Source organism: Ceratotherium simum, chromosome 3 (assembly GCF_057802395.1).
Source record: "Ceratotherium simum simum isolate JZ-2026a chromosome 3, ASM5780239v1, whole genome shotgun sequence".
In the NCBI taxonomy this organism is placed as follows: domain Eukaryota; kingdom Metazoa; phylum Chordata; class Mammalia; order Perissodactyla; family Rhinocerotidae; genus Ceratotherium; species Ceratotherium simum.
Genome location: NC_141902.1, coordinates 58,786,999 through 58,809,170, shown reverse-complemented (window position 1 = coordinate 58,809,170; position 22,172 = coordinate 58,786,999). Strand labels below are relative to the sequence as shown.

The 22,172-nt window shown below is 43.7% G+C and overlaps 1 protein-coding gene across 1 annotated transcript in view; it reads right to left on the bottom strand.

Moving 5' to 3' along the window:
- Positions 1-22,172, bottom strand: part of ANKDD1A (ankyrin repeat and death domain containing 1A) — a 45,880-nt gene that overhangs the window by 2,582 nt on the left and 21,126 nt on the right. The window contains exons 7-14 of the mRNA XM_087429076.1: positions 21,861-21,959; positions 21,189-21,287; positions 18,771-18,869; positions 7,581-7,679; positions 6,415-6,513; positions 5,281-5,376; positions 2,848-3,052; positions 508-639 (exon numbers count right to left, since the gene is read on the bottom strand). Coding sequence (XP_087285202.1) covers positions 508-639; positions 2,848-3,052; positions 5,281-5,376; positions 6,415-6,513; positions 7,581-7,679; positions 18,771-18,869; positions 21,189-21,287; positions 21,861-21,959 — 928 coding nt within the window. The remainder of the gene's footprint in view (positions 1-507; positions 640-2,847; positions 3,053-5,280; positions 5,377-6,414; positions 6,514-7,580; positions 7,680-18,770; positions 18,870-21,188; positions 21,288-21,860; positions 21,960-22,172) is intronic.

Below are 22,172 nucleotides of genomic sequence, written 5' to 3'. Positions count from 1 at the left end.
CCAAACCAGGCTTTTGGGATCAACCAACAAATAGGTTGCGATGGCCTCAGAATTTTTATTTGACCAGATCTGACTCGTTCAACTCACATTAAGCCAGTTCTGGCCCATATGTCTTAAATGTCTGTGAAAAAGAAGTCTGCAGGCTGTTCCAGCCTTATTTCAAACTAGAAAAAAAAAAAATCAAAGTATAGAGGGCTGGAGAGAAAGAGATGATAACATCAGTGGCTTTGGGGCTATGAAGATCATAGGGATCATCTGGGCCAGTACCCGCACTGCACAGGTGGGGAAACCAGAGCCAGGAGGCACTGTGATTTGCCCAAGACTCCACCTGAGTTCCAGAAGAAGGTAGGGCCAAGACCAGGAATCTGGAAGGTTGAGAGCCAGCATCTTAGCATTGTGGTCTGAGCAGCCCTTGCAGGGCCCTGCTGCATTCCAGTGGGGCCATGCAGCTCTGATTCTGGGGCCCGGCCCTGCCCTGAGCAGGAGCTGGGCAGAGGACGCTCTTACCAGCTAGGTCCCTCCTGCCAATGGCCACGAGGCCCTCGAACAGCACTTTGCTGGGGTTCTCGCTGGCCGTGGTCATGCCATGCAGCCAGATGAGCAGCATCCGGTGGCTGTGCTCCCGGTAGCTCTTGGTGCCTGAGGACCATGAGAGGAGAAAGAGGGAGAAGGAGCCAACTTGGCCTGCCTCACCAGAGCCAGGTCTGAGCATGTGTCTATGCCGCCCGGTACAGCCTCCTGAACACCAGGCCTTTCTGTGTGCTCCAGTGGAGCTCAGCCCAGAGATGGGGAGGGCGAGGGGAAGAGCAGCCTCAGATGGGGTGGGGACAGGGGTTTTGTGTCAGGGACCCTAGAACCTCCCCAGGCCCAGGCTTTCTCCAGAGCATCCACCATACATCCTGTTGGTGTCACTCTGAAGAGAGAAAGCACTGGCATTCGTTGTGGTACCACGATGCACACAGCTGTACATTTCATTTCTTTGGCCGCCTACAAAATCTGTGCCTTGCTTGCAGGTAGCCCTATTTTACGGATGAGAAAACTGAGACAGAGCTGGCCACATTCTTCCCCCTGCACCAGTGGTTCTCAACAGTTAAGTGCTCACTGGAAACACCTGGGAAGCTTTAGCAAATACTGACACCTGGGTCCCCCCACTCCGCCCCGCAGAGAGTCCAACGTACTTGGGTCTGGGTACAGCCTAGGTACTGAGCTTCCCAGGTGATTCCAACGGACAAGCATGTTTGGAAAATAAGTGCCTACCCCCTTCAGTGCTGGTGTGTGGTTAACCTGCTAAACTCGGACCAGGTCTGCTCTCCCAGCTGCAGACACACACGCTCAGGCACAGCCGTCGGGGCCAGGTCAGGCTGTCCACTGCTCCTCTGACCTTCTGGTCCTCTCGGGCCCTCAGCAGGGGCTTCCTCAGTGCTGCCCTTGGTGTGGCAGTTTCATTTGACCCAGCTGTCTCAACACCACTTATTCATTAGCCCTCGCCCTCAGCGCTGTAATATGCAAGTGCTCCTCTATCACCCTTGAAAGTTCTTATCTGTAACAGAGCTCACTTGTGGACTCCCTGCTCTATACCACCAAGCGATATGCACATTGTCGTGTCAGATATCTGTCTCTGTTAATTATTTTACCTTTATAAACGGTTAAGTCTGGTTGGGTTAGACCCTCTTCACTTTTGTCCCCCAGAATATTCATTTATTATAATATATAATTAGTATAATTATAATCCCTGTTTATTCTTTCAGATGAACTGTAGAATCCTTTAGTCAAGTTTCAAAAACCTCCTATTTTCATTTGATTAAAATTGGATCAAAGTTTTAATCTAATTTGGGAAAGATCAATATCTACATTATACTTTTTCAAGCTGGGAATACAGAATGTCATCCCACTTACCAAAGTCTTCTTTTATAGTTCAACTAATTTTTGTTTTACTCATATGTGTCATTCATATTTGTCTAAGATTTTCCAGATGAAACTATTATAAATGGAATATCTTTTTAAAAATATCTTTACATATTTTGCCCACTTATTGATGGGACATAGGTATACTATGGTGTCTGTATATTTTATCATATATTTAACCATTTCATTGAAATTTTTTTTTCTTTGTGAGGAAGATTAGCTCTGAGCTAACATCCGATGCCAATCCTCCTCTTTTTGCTGAGGAAGGTTGGCGCTGGGCTAACACCCGTGCCCATCTTCCTCTACTTTTTTTTATGTGGGACGCTGCCACAGCATGTCATGACAAGCGGTGCATTGGTCCGCGCCCAGGATCAGAACCTGCGAACCCTGGGCCACCGAAGCAGAGCAAGAACTTAACCGCTATGCCACCAGGCCGGCCCCTAATTGAATTATTTTATTCTAAGAGTTTTTCACGATTCTTCTGGACTTTCTATGCATATAATTATAGCATCTGAAATTAATAAATCTCTCTCTTGCTTTCCAATATTTACACTCCTGATTTCTATTTCTGTTTCATGCCTTAGTAGCAGGGCCAAAATTTCCAAAAAGATGATAAATAACAGGGGCAAGAGCAGCTCCTCTCCTTTTTACAGGGAATGGCTTTAGTTTAGTGTGTGAACAATGGGTATCAGCTCTGGCTGATTCAGGAAGAATGTGAAGTTCACAGGTCAGTGGGGAGGGAGAGGCAGAGGGCACAGCCTGCGCAAAGGCCTGGAAGAGTGAAAGAGCTTGTGGTGTGTTGGAAACAGCATGTGGTTTGGTGTGGCTTGGCTGTCGGTTGCACAGGCTTTTTCCCCAGAAGCACAGAAAACTGAACCCACCTCAAGTGCCCCCACTCCTCCGCCCTTTGGTTGCTCTGGGGTAGCAGAGGCAAGGTGGTACCTGTCCACTGTTGCTCGATGGCATGGATGTGGGCCTCGGTGAACTCCCAGCAATATGCGAGCTTCTTCCACTCATGGGGCCGCAGGTACCTGGAGGCCAGTCGCCACAGCACCGAGCGGAGCTGCTGTGTTTCCTGCCGATGGTCCTGCTTAAAGGTCAAGCTCTTCCCAGAGGGGTCACTGGGGTCCCTGCATGAGAGGTGGTCCTGTGGGGCAGATCCCAAAAGTGCAGCAGCTATCTGGGGGAAATTCCTGCCAGGCTCTCCCTTGTGAGCCTGGACCCGGAACTGGCGTCATCACAGGCCTGGGGCTTAGTGTCCACTACTCTATGCCTTGCCATGACCTCTGGAACCCAAGCTGCTCACACTGTTCCTCCATCCGGTATTCCTTTTCTCACCTTCCTGTCCTTAACCCCATTGCCACAGTCAAAAGACCACCCACATGCCACCTATTCCAGGAAGCCTTCCCAATTCCTCTCTTTTCTCTGTCTTCTTATAGCATGGGTGTCAGTAGAATGACTCAGAAGCTGTGGCTAAAATCAGGCAAGCAAGAATCAGGCACTGGGATGCTGAATCCCAACAAGCAGTGAAGGGTGGGGCTACAGAATTCTTTCTATGCAAACCAGGTGATAAAATGAGAGGTTACAAAAGAATTACGTGACAGCATAAATTAAACCCACAAAAGCCTAAGTAAGCCCCTCTAAAGAAAGTGGATGCAGAGTTCTGGTTGTTAAAAAGCTCAGAGTGAGAAAAATCACCATGGGGGCTGAAGCTCTGAATCTTACATCCTGGTCAACAGCGTCTGGCCAGTCACCTGTGAGTGATGACCTGGGGGCGCGGCTCTCATCTGGGTGGTAAAAACCGTTTCCCTAGAGCAGTGTTCTCAGCTGAGTCTATACATTGGGATCATCTGGCAGCGTGAAGAACTACTGATGCTTGGCCCTCACCAATTCAAGCAGAATCTGATTGATTTGGGGTATTGAGGGGGATTTGTGATTCTAACGTGCACTGCTGCCTTAGTGTTGAGAATTCTAAAGCCTGAGGTGGTTTAGAATTAGGCACAGAGATGAATCAATTCATCAAACCCTTGATATTAGCATTTTGGGGTTACATTTAGGAGTAATCTGTCGTATGATAAGGGGTTATGTTTGCAAGAATCTAGCATATCAATGAAAGAGAATATCTTTAAAAATTCCAATGGAAATGTGTTATTGATTGGTTTTGGAATAGTGATTTTTTTATTTGAGAGGTGTAAGAAGTTTACTAAATTTGTAAACAATACTGGAATGTTTCAGATATTTGAGATTCACTTTATGGGTTTAATTTATTGGATTTACTAGGATAATTTAAGAATTTAGGAAACATTTGAAGTGCTTTTAAAAATCTATCATATTAAACTTCAATTTGTTTAAAATGTTTAAGGTAGTTTAGTTAACCAAGTTTAAACATGGGACCAAACATTAATCAAAAGGCTTCCTTGAAAGTGACTGTTAAAATTCACTAGTTGTATAAATAGAATAAGATTCATAAAATGAATTTAAAAGTTTAAGGAAAACTAGGTTTTTAAATTTGTAATTTAATAAATTTAATATTGATTTTTAAAACTGAAGTAAATGTGGGCTGGCCCGGTGGCACAAGCAGTTAAGTGCGAGCGCTCTGCTGCAGCGGCCCGGGGTTTGCCGGTTCGGATCCCGGGTGCACACCGACACACTGCTTGGCAAGCCATGCTGTGGCGGCGTCCCATATAAAGTGGAGGAAGATGGGCACGGATGTTAGCCCAGGGCCAGTCTTCCTCAGCAAAAAAAGAGGAGGATTGGCAGATGTTAGCCCACGGCTGATCTTCCTCACACACACACACAAAAAAACTGAAGTAAATGCAAAAATTATTTTCTGTGTATGAAAAAAACCCTCAAAGACACCATAAAACTCCCCACCCCACCCCCAACTGCTGACAACTGGATCAGCAAACGCCAGGCCTTACATTCTGCCACTCCTCTTTCCCAACTCCACAGCAGACATCACTAATCAATCCCAGCACACTTTCCTCCTGGGCTGAGAAAGTTGCCTGAACACAACACCCCAAGCAGCCATTCCAATCACCTGCAGAGGGCAGTGAGATGGAACCAACTGGCCATCTCTTTATTCACCCATGCACGCATGCATTCATTCATCCATCAACCAGGAGCAAGAGCAGTGTCCAGTGGAACCCCCGCACTGACATGGAACTCAGGTGGCCTTGTTTCGGTGTGGTTTGGATGCTCACCCATCTCCAGGTGCTCAAAAACACCCTGGTTGTAGGTAAGGTAGGGATTATCAGCCCCTTGGAAACTGAGCGGCCCCTGAATTGGTCAGGGCTGGGGTTCATAGCCAGTTCCACCTGGAGCCAAGGCCACTCCCTTTCCAACATGGAGAGACCAAGCGCAGGGTCTCAATACCTTCTCCCATCTGTAGAAACGATCAGCTTTTATGATCATGTCCACCAGGCTGATGTGGTTGCTGCGGGCGGCCACTGCCAGGGCGGTTTTTCCTTGCTGCAAGCAAGAAGAAGGAAGGGGGAGAAGCCCAAGTTTCTACAGGAGGGGTGTGGGGTAGCCTCTAGCACTGACTTCAAACCCTCCTAACCAAAGAAAGTGATTTCCTGAGGTCTACTCTGGAGAGCAGAAAGGCTTCCTGGGCATATGGAGGGATGTGGAATAGTCACAGGTAGAATAAGACAATAATAATAATTCTAGCAACCACCTTGTGTGTTTCTTTAGAATTTAGGAAGCCTTAGAGCTTATGAAACTCAGCTCACATAACTCTTCAACACCACCTGTGAAATAGGTGTTACCAGCCCTATTTCTCAGGTGAAACCAGTGCTCCCCTCCCCTGGGCTCTCAGCCCTTTGCTCCAGGCCTCCTGCACAGTGCCAGTCTCAACTGCTCCCAGGGACCTGCGGGGAGATGGGAAGCTCCTCTTTGCATTTGGCCAGCTGCCCTGGGGCCCAGCTCAAAGCAGGGAGCCCCTCCCAGGTCCAACCTCAAGGCCTATTCCCTGCCGCCAACTCTTCCCCACACCATCCCAAGGGCTGGCCTTGCTGGGCCACGTGTGCAAGCACCCTCCATCTCGTGAGCCTGTGACCTCCTCAGCCTCATACCAAGTCCTTACACTTCTCGGACCTCCACACCTGGGGAGGTAGCCACCCCAGAGGCACAATGATCAGGGAAGCTTCCCCTCTCCCAGAAGTAGGGAGTTGGGGGGTGGCAATGTGCTGCTCCTCCATTCCCTCTCCCCTTTCCCCACCAAATGACTCAAGGAGCTCAAAGTCTGAAGGGGACCATGAAACAGAAGACAACCATACCACAGGCCTAGACCAGGAGAGGGGTGGGAAAGTGTTGAGGGACCTCAGAGGAGGCAGGGGAAGGGGGTAGAGGGGCAGGAAGGCTTCCTGGAGGAGGCTGCATTTGAGTTGGTATATAAAGGATGGGAGGCCTTGAACATTCTAAGAGTAGGAGGCATTTGGAGCAGGATCTCTGGCAAAGAGGGAGCCATGAAAACTTGAAAGAGAGGTTGGTGGTGAGCAGAGGTACCTTATCTCTCAGGTGTAAGTTGACCCCAGCGATGAGGAGCATTTCTGCTATGTCCTGCCAGGCGTGCTCAGCGGCAAGGTGGAGGGGTGTCTGCTGCCTCTGCAGAAGAAGCCAAGGAGACGGGAGAGCAGAAAAGCATGTAGAGGTGGCCCATGGCTCAAAGCCAGTACAGGACCAAGGTGGGTATATTCCCAACTGGGCTTGACAAAGTTTCTCTAAGATGTTATGGGGGAGGGGTAAGCTGGGTTTAATCGTAAACATAATACTCACCAGAGAAAACTTGGTAAAAACAAAAAAGTGCAAAGAACAAAAAAATACCACTTATTAGCCTACCTAAGTCAACCTCCATAATGATCCTCGTTTCTTCTAGTCTTTTCTTTAATGCAGAATGTTCTTTGTTGGTTTTACATATTTGAGATCATTCTGTATATATACATTTTGCATCTATTTTTCTACATTTCATAGCACTTTCCACATATTATAAACTCTGATAAAAACCATTTTTAATAGCTCCACAATAGTCTATGTCTATACTGTAATTTACCTAACTACTTCTCCATTATTAAATATTTGGGTCATTTTCAAATTGAAGACTGATAAACAATGCTGCAATAAATATCTTTGCGCCTGGGCTTTATATGTGTTTCTTGAGGCTCAATTCTCAGAAGTACCGATACTGATCATTTTAAAGGTATATGATATATCCTGCCAAACTGCTTTCCACCACTCGTGGTGGTGTGTGCTGGCACTGTGTACTATATGGCTGTGGGGTGGATTGTGGGGACAGGGATTTAAAAGGGCTCCCGACGGATCACAACTTCAGAACTAGGAGGCCTCTTGTTACACAAGACTGCCCCAGTCACCCTGCCCCGGGAATTTTCCTTAAGGAAAAAAAAAATCAATGAAAGGAAAAGGTTGAATGTAGGAAGATGTTTACTGCAGAGTTACATATATCATGGCAAAAACTTGGAAACAACCAAAATGTTTAAAACAGGGGAATGGTTAATAAAATGATGCCACCCTCAACAAATATTTAAATGGCTTTTTACAAGCTAAAAATACAATTTCTCAACTCTGAGCCGTGCTAGGAGACTGTGGCCAAGCCCTGCCAGAGGGAGGGTGCCCTGAGGCTCCCTGGGGCCCAGATGATTTCTGCAGCCACTTACATTGTCGGTGGCATCCAGGTCACTGCCGGCATCAATGAGAAGCTGCACCAGGCCAGGAAAATTGTGTCTCACAGCGAGGTGCATAGGAGAGGCGCCCTGCTAAGGGGGGAGACACAGGATCAATTGATGGGTCCGTCTCAGGACTGCCCCGCTGCAGGCTGGTGCTGGAGGATGGGAGGAGCGAGGGGTATAGTGCTTCTGGGTTTGGCCCTCTGGCTTCTCAGACAACATGGGTAGCCTGAGGCATTTATAGCCCCAAAGCCTGAATCCCTAGAGGCCAAAACTGATCCTCAAGGTGGGCAGGGGCCTGAAGAGTCAAGTTTGAGACCTCGCTATGCCAGGAACTCACTATGTGACTTCAGGCAAATCATTTCCTTTCTCTGCTACTCTATCTGGCAAGCGATGTTTGCTAAGGGCCCTTCTAGCAACAGCATCTTCATGTTCTCTATCATCTCATTTAATTCACACATGCACCTAGGAAGTATACAGGGATGGTCTTCTTATTAGTATTTTCATCTTACAAACAGAAACTCTGAGGTTCAGAAAACTTAAGCGACTTTCCCAAGGATATATAGCTAATAGAGACCTTGTATTATAAGACTTTCTACCCCCAGCACCTAGGTAGGTGCCTGATAACTATTTATGTATGAAATGAATGAATGAGAGAGCCAGCCAGGACCAGAACAGAGATCTCACTCCAAATCCAGCACTCATCCAAGGCCTCACTTTCCAATGAGTAATATCTCATTGTGGTTTTAACTTGCACTTCCCTCAAGGCTGAAAGACTCCACCCCAATGGTCCCTGGTGACCCCTGACTCCATGACAAAGTGGAGATGGTGCCACACCATCCCTCCCTCTAGGTGATACAGTGACACACACACTGAGGAACAGTACAGAGCCAGTAAAATCAATGGTATAGAGCGATACTTATTGTGGAAAAACATCCTCACATATTGAATATAAAAAGGTTACAGAATAGAATACACACACACACACACAACAACAAGAAGAATGCCCACTATTGCCATTACTAGTTTAGGCCAGGAAAAAAAAAGGTTTCTCAATATTGGAAAAGAAAATTTTAAAAATACCATTATTTGTAGGCAATGTGATTGTATTTCTAGACAGATTAAAATAGTTATTAACTCCACCTCCAAAAAAACCCTAGTAGAATTAATAAAAAAGTCATATAGAAGATAAAAACACCCAAGTCTAGGAATATAGCATTCCTATATTGAATGCCTACATGAAACGACATATTAATTTTAAAAATATATTCTATTCACAACGACAGCTAAAAAATATAAAGTCTATGAAAGTTATAATCGGAAAAGGATATGACAAAGGCAAACCAAAAGCTATATAACATCACTGAGGGATATAAAAGAAGACATAAAGAAATGGCAAGAAATTACTAGTGAAAAAATAAAATATTATAAAGATGATCATTTTCTCTTATATTATTTACAGGTTTAATGTAATCCCAAACCCAAATTTCAATAAATGCCAAAAAATATTCTGAAACACATCTAGAAAAAATTTTAAACCCAGGTAAAACTACCACAGAATTTCAACTGTGTCCTCAGAACATTGCCGGATAAGCGTGAAATCAAAATCAGGCCAAAAGGTCTGTTCTGAGAGTGAATGGGCAAAGGAAACTGACTCACATGCACGACGCAGATGAGCCTGGAGACTTGTTGGAGCTATAATGGTGGCTCTCCAGGAAGAGGGAGACTATTGAGATACAACAACCAAATACACTAGAGTGGCCTCGGTCGTCCTGGAAACAGGTCTGGGGGAATGTGGTGGGAAAGTGGAGTGGAAAGAGAGCAAGTATTGCTTTTAATTGTTTTATATTTTATTTATAAAAACCAAAAGAACCAAAAAGAACAAAAGGTATCTAATGAAAAGCCTTCTTCCCACCCCTGTCACCCATCAGTTCTCCCCCAGCCCCACTGGTGACCTCTGTCACTGCTTTTACAAGTATCCTTCCAGACACTTTTTTAATGTATATACAAGCAAAACTTTTTTTAAATTAAATTTTTATTTTGAGATCACTGTAGATTCACATGCAGTTAAGAAATAATACAGAGAGATCTGGTGTATCCTTACCCAGTTTCCCCCAATGGTAACGTCTTACAAACCATAGTACGTATCCCAACCAGGACTCTGACATTGATAATAACCACCACCTTACTCAGATTTCCCCAGTTTCACTTGTACTCATTTGTATGTGGGTGTGTTTAGTTCTCTGCTATTTTATCACGTGTAGGTTTATGTATCTACTACATAGTCAAGTTATAGAACAGTTCCATCACCACAAGGATACCTTGTGTTATCCTTTTATAATCACACCCTCCTCCCTCCTCTGCCCCTATCCCCATTCCTAACCCCCAGCAACCACTAATCTGTTCTCTACTTCTATTTTGTCATTTCAAGAATGTTATATAAGTGGAACCATACAACATGTAACCTTTGGGACTGGCTTTTTTCACTCAACATAATTCCCTGGAGATCCACCCAAGGTTGTTGCATGTACCAATAGTTTCTTCCTTTTATTGCTGAGTTGTATTCCACAGTATGGATATTCAACAGTTTGTTTTACATTCACCTTTTGAAGGACATCAGGGTTGTTTCCAGTTTGGGGCTATTATGAAAAAGCTGCTATGAACATTCAAGTACAGGTTTTTGTATGAACATAAGTTTTCATGTCTCTGAGATAAATTCCCAAGACTGCAACTGCTGGGTCATATGGTAATTGCATGTTAGGTCTTATAAACAACTCCAAAACTGTTTTCCAGAGTGGCTGTTATCATTTTACATTCCCAGCAACATATGAGTAATCCGGTTTCTCCACACCCTTGACAGCATTTGGTGTTATTGTATTAATATCACATTGTGGTTTTAACTTGCACTTCCCTAACAGCTAATAATGTTGAACACTTTTTCATGTGCTTATTTGCCATCTGTATATCCTCTTCAGCGAAATGTTTCTTCATGTCTTTTGCCCATTTTCTAAATGATTTTTTTTTACTGTTGAGCTTTGAGAGGAGTTCTTTATATATTCTAGACACTAGACTTTGTAAGATATGTGATTTGCAAATATTTTCTTTTTTTTTTTTTAAAGATTTTATTTATTTATTTTTCCCCCAAAGCCCCAGTACATAGTTGTCTGTCATAGCTGCACATCCTTCCAGTTGCTGTATGTGGGACGCGGCCTCAGCATGGCCGGAGGAGCGGTGCCTCGGTGCGCACCCAGGATCCGAACCCGGGCCGCCGGCAGCGAAGCGCACGCACTTAACCGCTAAGCCACGGGGCGGGCCCCATGCAAATATTTTCTTTTGGTCTGTAGCTTGTCTTTTTATTCTCTTAAAAGGATCTTTTGCAGAGCAAAAAATTTTTAATTTGATGAGGTCCAATTTATCAACTTTTTTCTTCCAAGGATCGTATTTTTGGAGTCAAGTCTAAGAACTCTTTGCCTAGTCCTAGATCCTGAAATATTCCTCCTATGTTTTTTTCTAAAAGTTTTATAGTTTTATATTTAAGTCAATGATCCATTTTGTGTTAATTTTGTACAAGGTGTGAGGTTTCAGTCAAGGCTCTTTTTTTGGCTGAGGAAGATTGGTCCTGAACTAACACCTGTGCCCATCTTCCTCTATTTTGTAGATGGGATGCCGGCACAGCATGGCTTGATGAGCGGTGTGTAGGTCTGCGCCCAGGACCCAGACCTGTGAACTCTGGGCTGCTGAAGCAGAGCACAAGAACTTAACCACTACGCCACCGGGCTGGCCCCTCGAGGCTCTTTTTCTGCCTGCTGATGTGCAATTGCTCCAGCACCATTTGTTGAAAAGGCTATGTAACCTTCCTCCATTGAATTGCTTTTGCACGATTGTCAAAAAATCAGTTGTGGGGGCCAGCCCCATAGTGTAGTGGTTAAGTTCCCGCGCTCTGCTTCTGGCGGCCTGGGGTTCGCAGGTTTGGATCCCAGGTGCAGACCTACGCAACACTCATCAAGCCACGCTGTAGCAGGCGTCCCACATAAAGCAGAGGAAGATGGGTACGGATGTTAGCCCAGGGCCAATCTTCCTCAGCAAAAAAGAGGAGGATTGGCAACAGGTGTTAGCTCAGAACTCATCTTCCTCACACACACACAAAAAATCAGTTAGGCATATCTGTATAGGTCTCTCACCATCCCCCCCACCAACCCCCGCATACTATTCATATTGTTCTGCAGTTTTAAATAAACTTTTTCTTTTAGAATATATTTAGTTTTACACAAAAGTTGCAAAGATAGTACAGAGTTCCCAAATACCCCACTCAGTTTCCCTTTTACGAACATCTTATATTGGTATGGTATATTTGTCATGATTAACGAACCAATGTGATAGTTTCTCAGACATTCATTGTTTTTGATGACCATGACAGTTTTGAGGAGTACTTATCAGGTATTTTGTAAAATGTCTCTCAATTGGGATTTGTCTGATGTTTCTTCTCATGATTAGACTGGGGTTATGGGTTTGGGGGAGGAAGAGCACAGAGGAAAAGTGTCATTTCCATCACTCCACACTAAGGGGACATGCTGTCAACACGACTTATCACTCTTGATGTTGGCCTTGACCACCTGGCTGAGGTAGTGTGTGTCAGGTTTCTCCACCATAAGGTTACTCTTTTTTCCGCTTTGCGTACTGTACTTTTTGAAAGGAAGTCACTATGCAAAGCCCACATTTAAGGAATCCAGAGTTATGCTCCACCTTGAGGTGGAGGTCATAGTATCTACATAAATTATTTGGAATTCTTCTGCACGGGAGATTTGTTTATTCTCCTCCATTTACTTATTTATTCAATCAATCATTTATTTATATCAGTATGGACTCATAAATATTTATTTTATACAGTGGATTATAATCCAATACTACTTTATATATTATCTTGCTCCAATTGTTCCAGTTTTGACCATTGGGAGCCCTTTCAGTTGGTTCCCACGGGCTCCCATGTCCTTTTGACGTAGCCTCATCATTCTGGTTTTTTTTTTTTTAATAGACTATTTTTTAGAGCAGTTTTAGGTTCATAGCAAAATTGAGAAGGTAGAGATTTCCTATATACCCCCTGCCCCAACACATTCATAGCCTCCCTCATTATCAACATCCTCCCACCAGAGTGGTACGTTTATTACAATTGATGAACCTACACTGACGCATCATTATAACCCAAAGTCCACAGTTTACATTAGGGTTCACTCTTGTGTTATATAGTCTTTTTTTTTTTTTTTAAAGATTTTATTTATTTATTTTTTCCCCCCAAAGCCCCAGTAGATAGTTGTATGTCATAGCCGCACATCCTTCTAGTTGCTGTATGTGGGACTCGGCCTCAGGATGGACGGAGAAGTGGTGCCTCGGTGCACGCCCGGGATCCCAACCCGGGCCACCAGCATCGGAGCGCGTGCACTTAACCGCCAAGCCACGGGGCCGGCCCGTGTGTTATATATTCTATGGGTTTGGATAAATGTATAATAACATGTATCCACTGTTATAATATCATACAGAGTATTTTCACTGCTCTAAAAGTCCTCTGTGCTCTGCCTATTCATTCCCTTCCACTCAACCTCTGGCAACCATTGATCTTCTTACTGTCTCCACAGTACTGCCTTTTCCAGAATGTCATATAGTGGGAATCATACAGTATGTAGCCTTTTCCAATTGGCTTCTTTCATTTAGTAATATGCATTTACAGTTCCTCCACGTCTTTTCACGGCTTGATAGCTCATTTCTTTTTAGCACTGAATCATATTTCATTGTCCAGACATACCACAGTTTATTTATCCATTCACCTACTGAAGGACATCTTGGTTGTTTCCAAGTTTTGGCAATTATGAGTAAAGCTGCTATAAACATCCATGTGTAGGTTTTTGTGTGGACATAAGTTTTCAGGTCATTTGGGTAAATACCAAGGAGCTTGATTACTGGATCATATGGTAAGAGTATGTTTAGTTTTGTAAGAAAGTGGCAACTGTCTTCCAAAATGGCTGTACCATTTTGCATTCCCAGCAGCAATGAATGAGAGTTCCTGTTGCTCCACATCCTCGCCAGCATTTGGTGTTGTCAGTGTTCTGGCTTTTGGCCATTCCAGTAGGTGTGTGCATCACGTTGTTTTTTATGGAGCACTTTTTTTTTTTTTTTTTGTGAGGAAGGTCAGCCCTGAGCTAACATCCATACCAATCCTCTTTTTGCTGAGGAAGGCTGGCCCTCAGCTAACATCCGTGCCCATCTTCCTCCACTTTACATGGGACTCCACCACAGCATGGCCTGACAAGCGGTGCGTCAGTACGCGCCCGGGATCCAAACCCAGGCCACCAGCAGCAGAGCACTTGCATTTAAACACTGTTACACGGGGCCAGCCCCTATGGAGCACTTCTTTACTTTTGTCACAAGGTGCTCCAGACTCATGCTATATATTTCCTGCCGCAGTCCTAGAATCAGCGATTTCTCCACGGAGCCCTGGTACCCTTTATTAGAGAATGTGCATCTTGCTTTTTTCGCAAAACTATATCTTTAAGATCTTTCCATATAAGTATATATTTTTAAAAACTTCCTCATTCTTTTTTATAGCTGTATAGTATTCAATTGCATGGATGGACCATAATTTACTAAACTGTCTCCTATTTAAACGTGGGTTCCAATCTTTTGCTCTTACAAACAATACTGCAGCAAAAATCTGTACATACATCATTCCACACATGTGGAACTATATCTGTAGAATAAATTCCTAGATTTGTCGTGTCAAAGGGCAATGCATTTGCACTTTTTATACATATTGCCAAATTGCTCTCTGTGTGGACTGTACCAATTTATCCTCGCTCCGGTAATATATGAGGGTGCCTATTTCCCCACAGCTTTGTCAACAAATTTGGCAAAACATTTGGATTTGTGCCAATCTAATGAGTGAAGAATTTTATCTCCATGTAGTATTAATTCACATTTCCCTTAAGAGTCTTCTGTATTTCCTTTTCTACCAAATGTTGCGCATATCCTTTGGCCATTTTTCTCTTGGGTTGTTTGTTTTTTTTTTGGTAATGATTTGTAGGAACTCTTTATATATTAGAAAGACTCAACCCTTTAGCTTTCATTCTAGTTTGTCATTTGGCTTTTGACTTTGCTTATAGTCTCTTTTGCCAGGCAAAATGTTTTTATTTTTGTATAAACAAATTAATCAATCTTTTATAAATGTGGATTCAGGCCAACTCCCCGACCCCACTTTTCTCTTTCAGAGTGTTCTTAGCTATTTTGAACTTCAATTGTTTAAGAAAAAAAAAAAGATAAATAGTTAAAACAAAAAACCTGTTGCTATGTGTATGAGCCACGCCTGCAGTAATCTGAAAGGACAAGGTCAGGCATCCCTGAAAGAGACCAGGACTAGCCCTGTGCTGCAGGTGTTGGCTCAGGATATTGGCTCTTCAGCCTCCCATCAGCTGCAGGGGACCATCCATGCTGGAGGCTAGGGAAGCATTGGGACCTCCCGGACCAGCAGATAGAGATGGCTGGAGTAGGTGAATGTTTACTTGGTATTCATTCATTCAATGAGTATGTATCGAACATCCACTGTGTGCCAAGTACTGTTCTAGGTACCAGGGATCCAGCAGTGGACACAATGGACAAAACCTCTGTCATCAGCAGCAACAGCATGGAGTTTGCCTTCTACTGGGGAAAACTGACAATAAACAACATAAACAAATTAACCTATCAGTTAGTGCCAAATGCTAAGAAGAAAGCAAAAGTGTCAGGGATGGGGGAATGGATGGGAGTGTCTGCTCTTTTAGAAGAGTGAACAGAGGAAGAGATACTAGAATGGCAGACTGTATTTATTTGGGTCAGCCCTCAACTAGGGCAGGAAAGAGCATGAAATCCCACATTAAACAGTTCATTGTAAGAGAATGGTCTCTTAAAAAGCAGAACCCAATAAATTGAAGTATTTGCTTATTCAATAAGAGGTACTGAGATAACTAGTTAGTAATTTTGGAGGGAAAAATACACATTGATCCCTATTTGATACCATGGATATTTAAAAATTGATTTTTAAAAGTTGATATTTAAAAATCAATTTATGGAAAAATTAGAAGAAAACAAATTATTTTGAAATTATGGGCAAGAAGGAGATTCATTTTCCAAGCATAGAAACAATATAAGAAAAAGCAAATTAAAAAATCATTAGATTTAATTTCTTTGGGGAAAAAAGCACCTCTGTTTGTAAAACACAAAGCCAGAGGAGAGAAGTGAGGGCCTTCACTTTTTAGGTCTGTGTCTTTTGACACTATTACTACCAGCAGGTTACTTTTGATATTAAAAAAAATGCAAATATAACAAGTAAAAATAATATAAATGAATAAATAGGCGGAAAAACCAGTCAAAACGGAAGCAGCCTACCAAGAAATCTTTGTTGTTGACACTGGAGGTAGAAGGCTTATATATATTACATAAAAAGCACATACAAACTAATTTAAACATCATTTTAGATCCCTCTATATAAATGGGCAAACAATTTGAAGAGGCAATTCACTACAAATGGAAAGATGTTCACTTTCAATAATAATCAAAGGGATGCAAATTAAGACAATAATGAGGGATGTTAGGTTTTATTCTTTTAGTTGGGAGAAAATATAAAACATAATATACGACGTTGGTGAGAGGACTAAGAAATGGCCAACCCACACGCTGCTAGTGGCTCTGCATATTGGCACAAGACTTTTAGGAAGTGATTTGGCTTATATATCAAGAGCTAGAAAGATGTTCACAAGATTTGATCTCAAATTTCCACCTCTGGGAATCTTTCTAAAAGAAAAGTTACATGCATAAAGCTGTGCTTCTTGTATTGCCAAGTAAACTTGGTGCTTTACGATAGTTGAAAAGGTAATAAATCATGGTGTCTCCGTTCAACAGACAAAATATCATCAATAGCTATGCAGGAACACGGAAATGCTCATGATTATCTGGGCCCAAAATTATATGTATATTATAGTTCTAACTATACTAAAGTAGGTCATTTTTTTTAAAAGATTGGTATAGAGTAAATAAACGAGAATATTTGTGCCAGGGTAGTAGAAATATGGATGATTTTGTTCTGTTTTCTAAAATTCCTTTTACGTTTTATTACTTTATTACGCTTCTAAAGTTTAACTTTATTGGTAGACAAATTAATATTTGAATATATAGAGAGACATATGTTCTTAGATGGGAAGACTAAATATTAAATTCATTTTAATTATCTCCAATTAATTATAGTATTTTAGTGATTGATATAAATCTTAAATTGATTTTTTTTGAATTGACAAAATTACTTTAAATTTCAACTGGAAGAAAAAACATGTGAGAATATAAAAGGATAAAAGATTACACTAACAGAGAAGAAAATTAAGGGAGACTAGGCTTTATGACTTTAAAACACATTATAAGGCAACAATAACTAAAATAGCATGGTACCAGCTCAAGATTAGACATAGGACTTATTGAAAGAGAATCACTCGCCCAGAAATAGAGCCCACCCTATATCAAAAGGTAAATATGTGATAAAGGAAGGAATAAAAAAGCACTAAGAAATGTTAGAATTATTTAATAAATGCATTTGAGATAAAAATATAAAAATTTGGGGGAAAAACATCTGTTGAGTAAAATATCACACCATATACAAAAATACATTTTAGGAGGATTAAAGAGAAACATCAAAAATTAATCACAACCAGAAGATTACTAAATTAAAATTCAAAACTTGTGTCAAAAATACCATTGATTACATAAAAATTTACATCTTCAGTATGTCAAAAAATTGTAAGAGCAAACAACATATCTGATGGTCCAAGAGTAATGATCTCATAGAAACTGGTTAAAAACAAACAAAAAACCCACCAATAGAGACAAGGGTTCTGAAGAAATAACTCACAACAGAAGAATCTAAACTAGAAAAAGGAATTAATGGGAAAGGTACAAGGTCAACAGTAATCAAAGAGATTCAAGGTAAAACAAGAACAAAGAATCACTTAACTATAAAATTTATAAAAATATGAATACCTAATATTGGTGAAAGGTCACTCATAAATTACTGGGGGCTATGTGGTCTGACCTTTCTGGAAAGCAATTTGGCAACTTACATCAAGAATCATAAAAATGTTTTTACCACCTGACCCAGAAATCCTGTTTGGAGAATTCATATGTAATGCAAAAGAAATACAAAGTTATATGCCATAAAGATGTTCATGAAATCATTATTTATCGTGGCAAAGTCAGAACCAACTTAAATATCCAACAGTTGAGGAACTGTTAAGTCAAGTGTGACGTAGTCACTGGACCACATCTGGCATTAAAAATGGGCACTAGGAAAACTATGTAGCAACAACTGACACCTGGGCTGGTAGACTCCACTGGACTGGAGTCAAGATTCTGGTGTCTTGATGGGTAAAAACAAGTAGGCTTCCCCCTTTCCAGAATTCTGCCTTAGCCTGGATTCTTTCTAGCTGGAGGTGCTACTCTACATTTGAGGAAAAACTGGGAGAGAATAAAGAAAAGTCATCGCTTTACTAGGGTGTTGGGATTTTTTCGGCCTTTTTTCTCTATATTTCAATGAATTGTGTTATATTGTTTTTACAGTAATTTTAAATACAGTACTTATTTCAGCTATAAGAAATGACCTCTTTCTAATTTAAACAATAGACAGTTCCTCATTTATATAATGGGAATAATAATAGTGCCTATAGATACGGAAACAGAGGCCCAGGGAGGTCAAAGCAGCTTGCCCAAGGTCACTCGGTTTGTGAGTGGCCTGGAAGCCAGGTTGTCTGACACCAAAGTCCACGTCTTAACCACAAGGTTACGTGCTTCCTGTATGTGTACCACAACGTAACAGGAGAAAAATGAACAACCAAGAGGCTAGATCTGTAACATAAAAATCATTACTAAGACCCAGTGGATAAACGAGTGGAGAACACGAGCACATAATTCGCTTGGGAGGAAATGCAAGCTTGGTTCTAATCCTGTTCCAGCGAGGAGCTTATCTGACTCGCCTACGGGCTGCCAGCTCCCGTGGTCCTGGCGCCCCCCCCAACCCCAGGGGCCTGAAGCACGGGTCTCTCCCTGCTGTGCTTCATCAGTGAGGTCAGGGGAGACTTTGCAGCGGGGACCTCCTTCAATCCAGGCCCCCACACTTACATGATCAGCCACGTTGGTGCAGCCTCCTGCGTGGATGAGAGCCTGGGCGACGTCCTCAGAGCCACCAAGGGCTGCATAGTGGAGGCAGCTCTGCTTTTTCTAGAGGGAAACAGGCATCAATGCAGTGTCCTAAGGACCTCTCACAGTGGGGTTTACAAAGCACTTTGGGATTCGTTATCCCATTTGTGTCTCACAACTCCCCCAGGACTATTATCCCAATTAAACTCTGAGGCTGGAGGAATCAATGACTTGCCCAGGCCTGGTGACTAGTAAAAGGGATTCACTATGGCCTCAGCCTTTTCCTCACCTCCTGTCACAAACTCCGGAACATAGACCAAAACCCGAACAATTCCTTAGCTGGTAAAGACATACAGAGTATCGACTCTGAGGAGATGGTTTTCAAAGAGGGGGACAAACAAGATTTTCCAGTATAGGGCAAACCCCACCTGACATGTACTGCCCAGCTGGAGCAGTTCTCAGCGTGTCCAGGCAGGAGCCTGGCAGGGCCAGAGCAGGGGCTTCATCCTGGACAGGCCTTCTAAGTGCTCTCCTTCAGTCAGAGCCCAACCCTGGGCCAATAACAATCTCACACGAGATACCTCCCCACTTCGCCAGGCAGGCCCCGGAGGTGACCAACTGTACCAGATTGCCCAGGACTGATGGTTCCCTAGGATGCAGGGCTTTCCATTTTAAAACAAGGATAATATGGGGCAAAGTGGGATGAGTTGGTCACTCTCCCAAAGTCCCGTCTGAGCTGAGTACACAGGGTGGATAGGAACCAGTCCACGTCCCAATAGGAAATGCAATCACATTGGGTTTGCAGACCCTACTGCGTGACACTGCAAGGGGTGGGTGTGTTGAAACGGAATGTGCCTCTGCCAGAAACTTCAAGCCAAGGCTGGAGCACAAGGCCCAGTGCAGTGGGCAGCTCCAACCCCATCAACGACCACCAGCTGGACGCAACCTCCCCGTCTCTAAACTTCTATGCTGCTACTGCTGGGGAGGCGGCCCTGACATGTCACTTCTTTTGCCCCCTCCCAGCACCTAGTACTATACTGAGCACAGAGAAGGGACCTGCTGACCAAAGAGCGACACCAAGCCTAAGGAAGGATATCGGGTGCCCTGGGGCAGCTACCTTTCCCCTCTGGGCCTTGGTGTCCCCCCCACACCCCTGGGGCAGTAGTTCCCACACCTTCTAGGAGAGTTCTGCAAATTAAGTGTTTTGTGACTTATAAAGCATTATTCAGGGCCGGCCCCGTGGCTTAGCGGTTAAGTGCGCGCGCTCCGCTGCTGGCGGCCCGGGTTCGGATCCCGGGTGCACAGGACACACGCTTCTCCGGCCATGCTGAGGCCGCGTCCCACATACAGCAACTAGAAGGATGTGCAGCTATGACATACAACTATCTACTGGGGCTTTGGGGGAAAAAATAAAATAAAATAATTAAAAAAAAAAAGAAAAAAAAAAGCATTATTCACATTTAGCGGAGTTTAACATTGATATTATTACTAAATTTGTCATTTTGCTATTTATTTTCTACATGTCTCCTGTCTCTTTTGTTCTGTTTCTCCTTGACTGCCTTCTTTTGTGTTAGATATTTTTTAGCATACTATTTTAACTCCTGTTTTATAACTATTTTCACTATTATTTATATTTTATTATTTATTATTAATATTATTTTTGCTTTATTATTGAAATTTAGAACAAATAGAGAATTCCGGACCCTGAAGCCCTTCAACCAGCCAAGAAAGATTGTCATTGATCTAAAAATAAAAAGCAAAAACAAAACCACCAACTCCCTACCTAAAGAAAGGACACAACCCCCCTCTCTGAGACACAGAGGGGAATGTCTAAAGGCTGAGAAGTACAACAGTGAAGGGAGAAGAGGCCTGTCCCAGAGTCACACCAGGCTCCAGCATGAGGGCTGGGGTGGCCCCTGCACAGGTCGGGCAAACCTTCCAGGCCCTGAGCTCGGGAGTCAGGAATAGGCTTTTCAGACTCAGCTTTGCTTCTTACCAGCCTGTGACCTGGGCAAGTCACTGACCCTCTGTAAGCTTCAGTTTCCTCATCTGTAAAATGGGGGTAATTTCTCTGAGGTTAGAGTAATAAAGAGGACTTATGAACCATCAAGTGCCCAACAATAAGAAGACACTGACAGGTGGTGAGCTCCTATCTCACAGCAATGTAAAAAAGTAAGTATACAGCATCTCCATTTCATAGTTGGGAAAGAAGGCTCAGAGAAGTTAAGCAACTTGCCCAAGGTCACAGAGCTCAGCAGTAGAGAAGCCAAGACCAGAACCTGGGCCACTGCCTCATAGCCTCTATTCACACACGTTCAGGAATCATTGGGGCTGCTACTGTTGACATGGTTATGGCTCAGCAGCTGAGGGCAGACAACAGTCGTGGGTTGGCCTGGCTACCTGGGTGAGGGCGTTCACGCTGCTCCCAGCCCTGAGGAGGAGCTGCACACAGTCGGGGTGGATCCCTTCAACAGCAGCGTGCAGGGCAGTCAGACCTTCCTGAAACATACCAGGAGAGGTATGAGCACGGCGGGGAGGCTGAGGCCAACCCTGAGGGGAGAGGACACCCCTTGCGACACGGTTCCCAGGGCCCTTTGAGCTCTCCACTGCCCTGCTGCTGAGGACAACGACCTGGCTTATTTGTGGTTCCCTGAGCCCCATATCTTATTTTCTCATTTTGAGGGACATGTAGTACATTCACTCCCTTCTCCATACCTCTGGTCATGTTCTCCTTGCCCCCCAAGCCACCTCACCCCCTGCTCTCCATCTATTCCCTCCTACTCCAGGAAGCCATCCCAGATCATCCCGGCCACAGCGACTTCTCCCTTCTTTGAGCACACACCATGGGTGTACTTCTTGGTAATCCCTCACGTCTACTGCCCCCTAAGCCTGGAACTTTGTGCTGCTGCTTATCTTTTCCTTGTGGGCTGTTAGTCAGAGAACATGTTCTCAGCTTCTTGGCTTCAGGGCCTCTCCCAGGGGAAAATCAGGCCACACCACAGGCTCTGGATTCCTCAAAGGCAGGGAGCAAGTGATCGTCATGCATCTCTGCATCCTCTGGGGGTGACTCACCACATTCTGCTCCTCCAGGTCCAGCCTGATGTCCACGAGTCGCTGCAACACAGCCAGGTGTCCCCGGCCGGCAGCCAGGTGAAGGGCTGTGTTCCCCTCCTACGGGGAGAAGGGCTCCTGAGGGGCCAGTAGAATCACAGACCCTCACAGGCCCTGGAGACCAGTTAGAGCCGCCCCTCATTTTATAGACACGGAAGCTGAGGTCCAGAGAGACACGTCCAGGTCACAGAGCAAGTCTGTGATGAGCTGCAGCCCTGGAGGCTGGGCCAATGCCACCCTGCCCGAGCACTGTGCCCAAAACTACAACCAGGG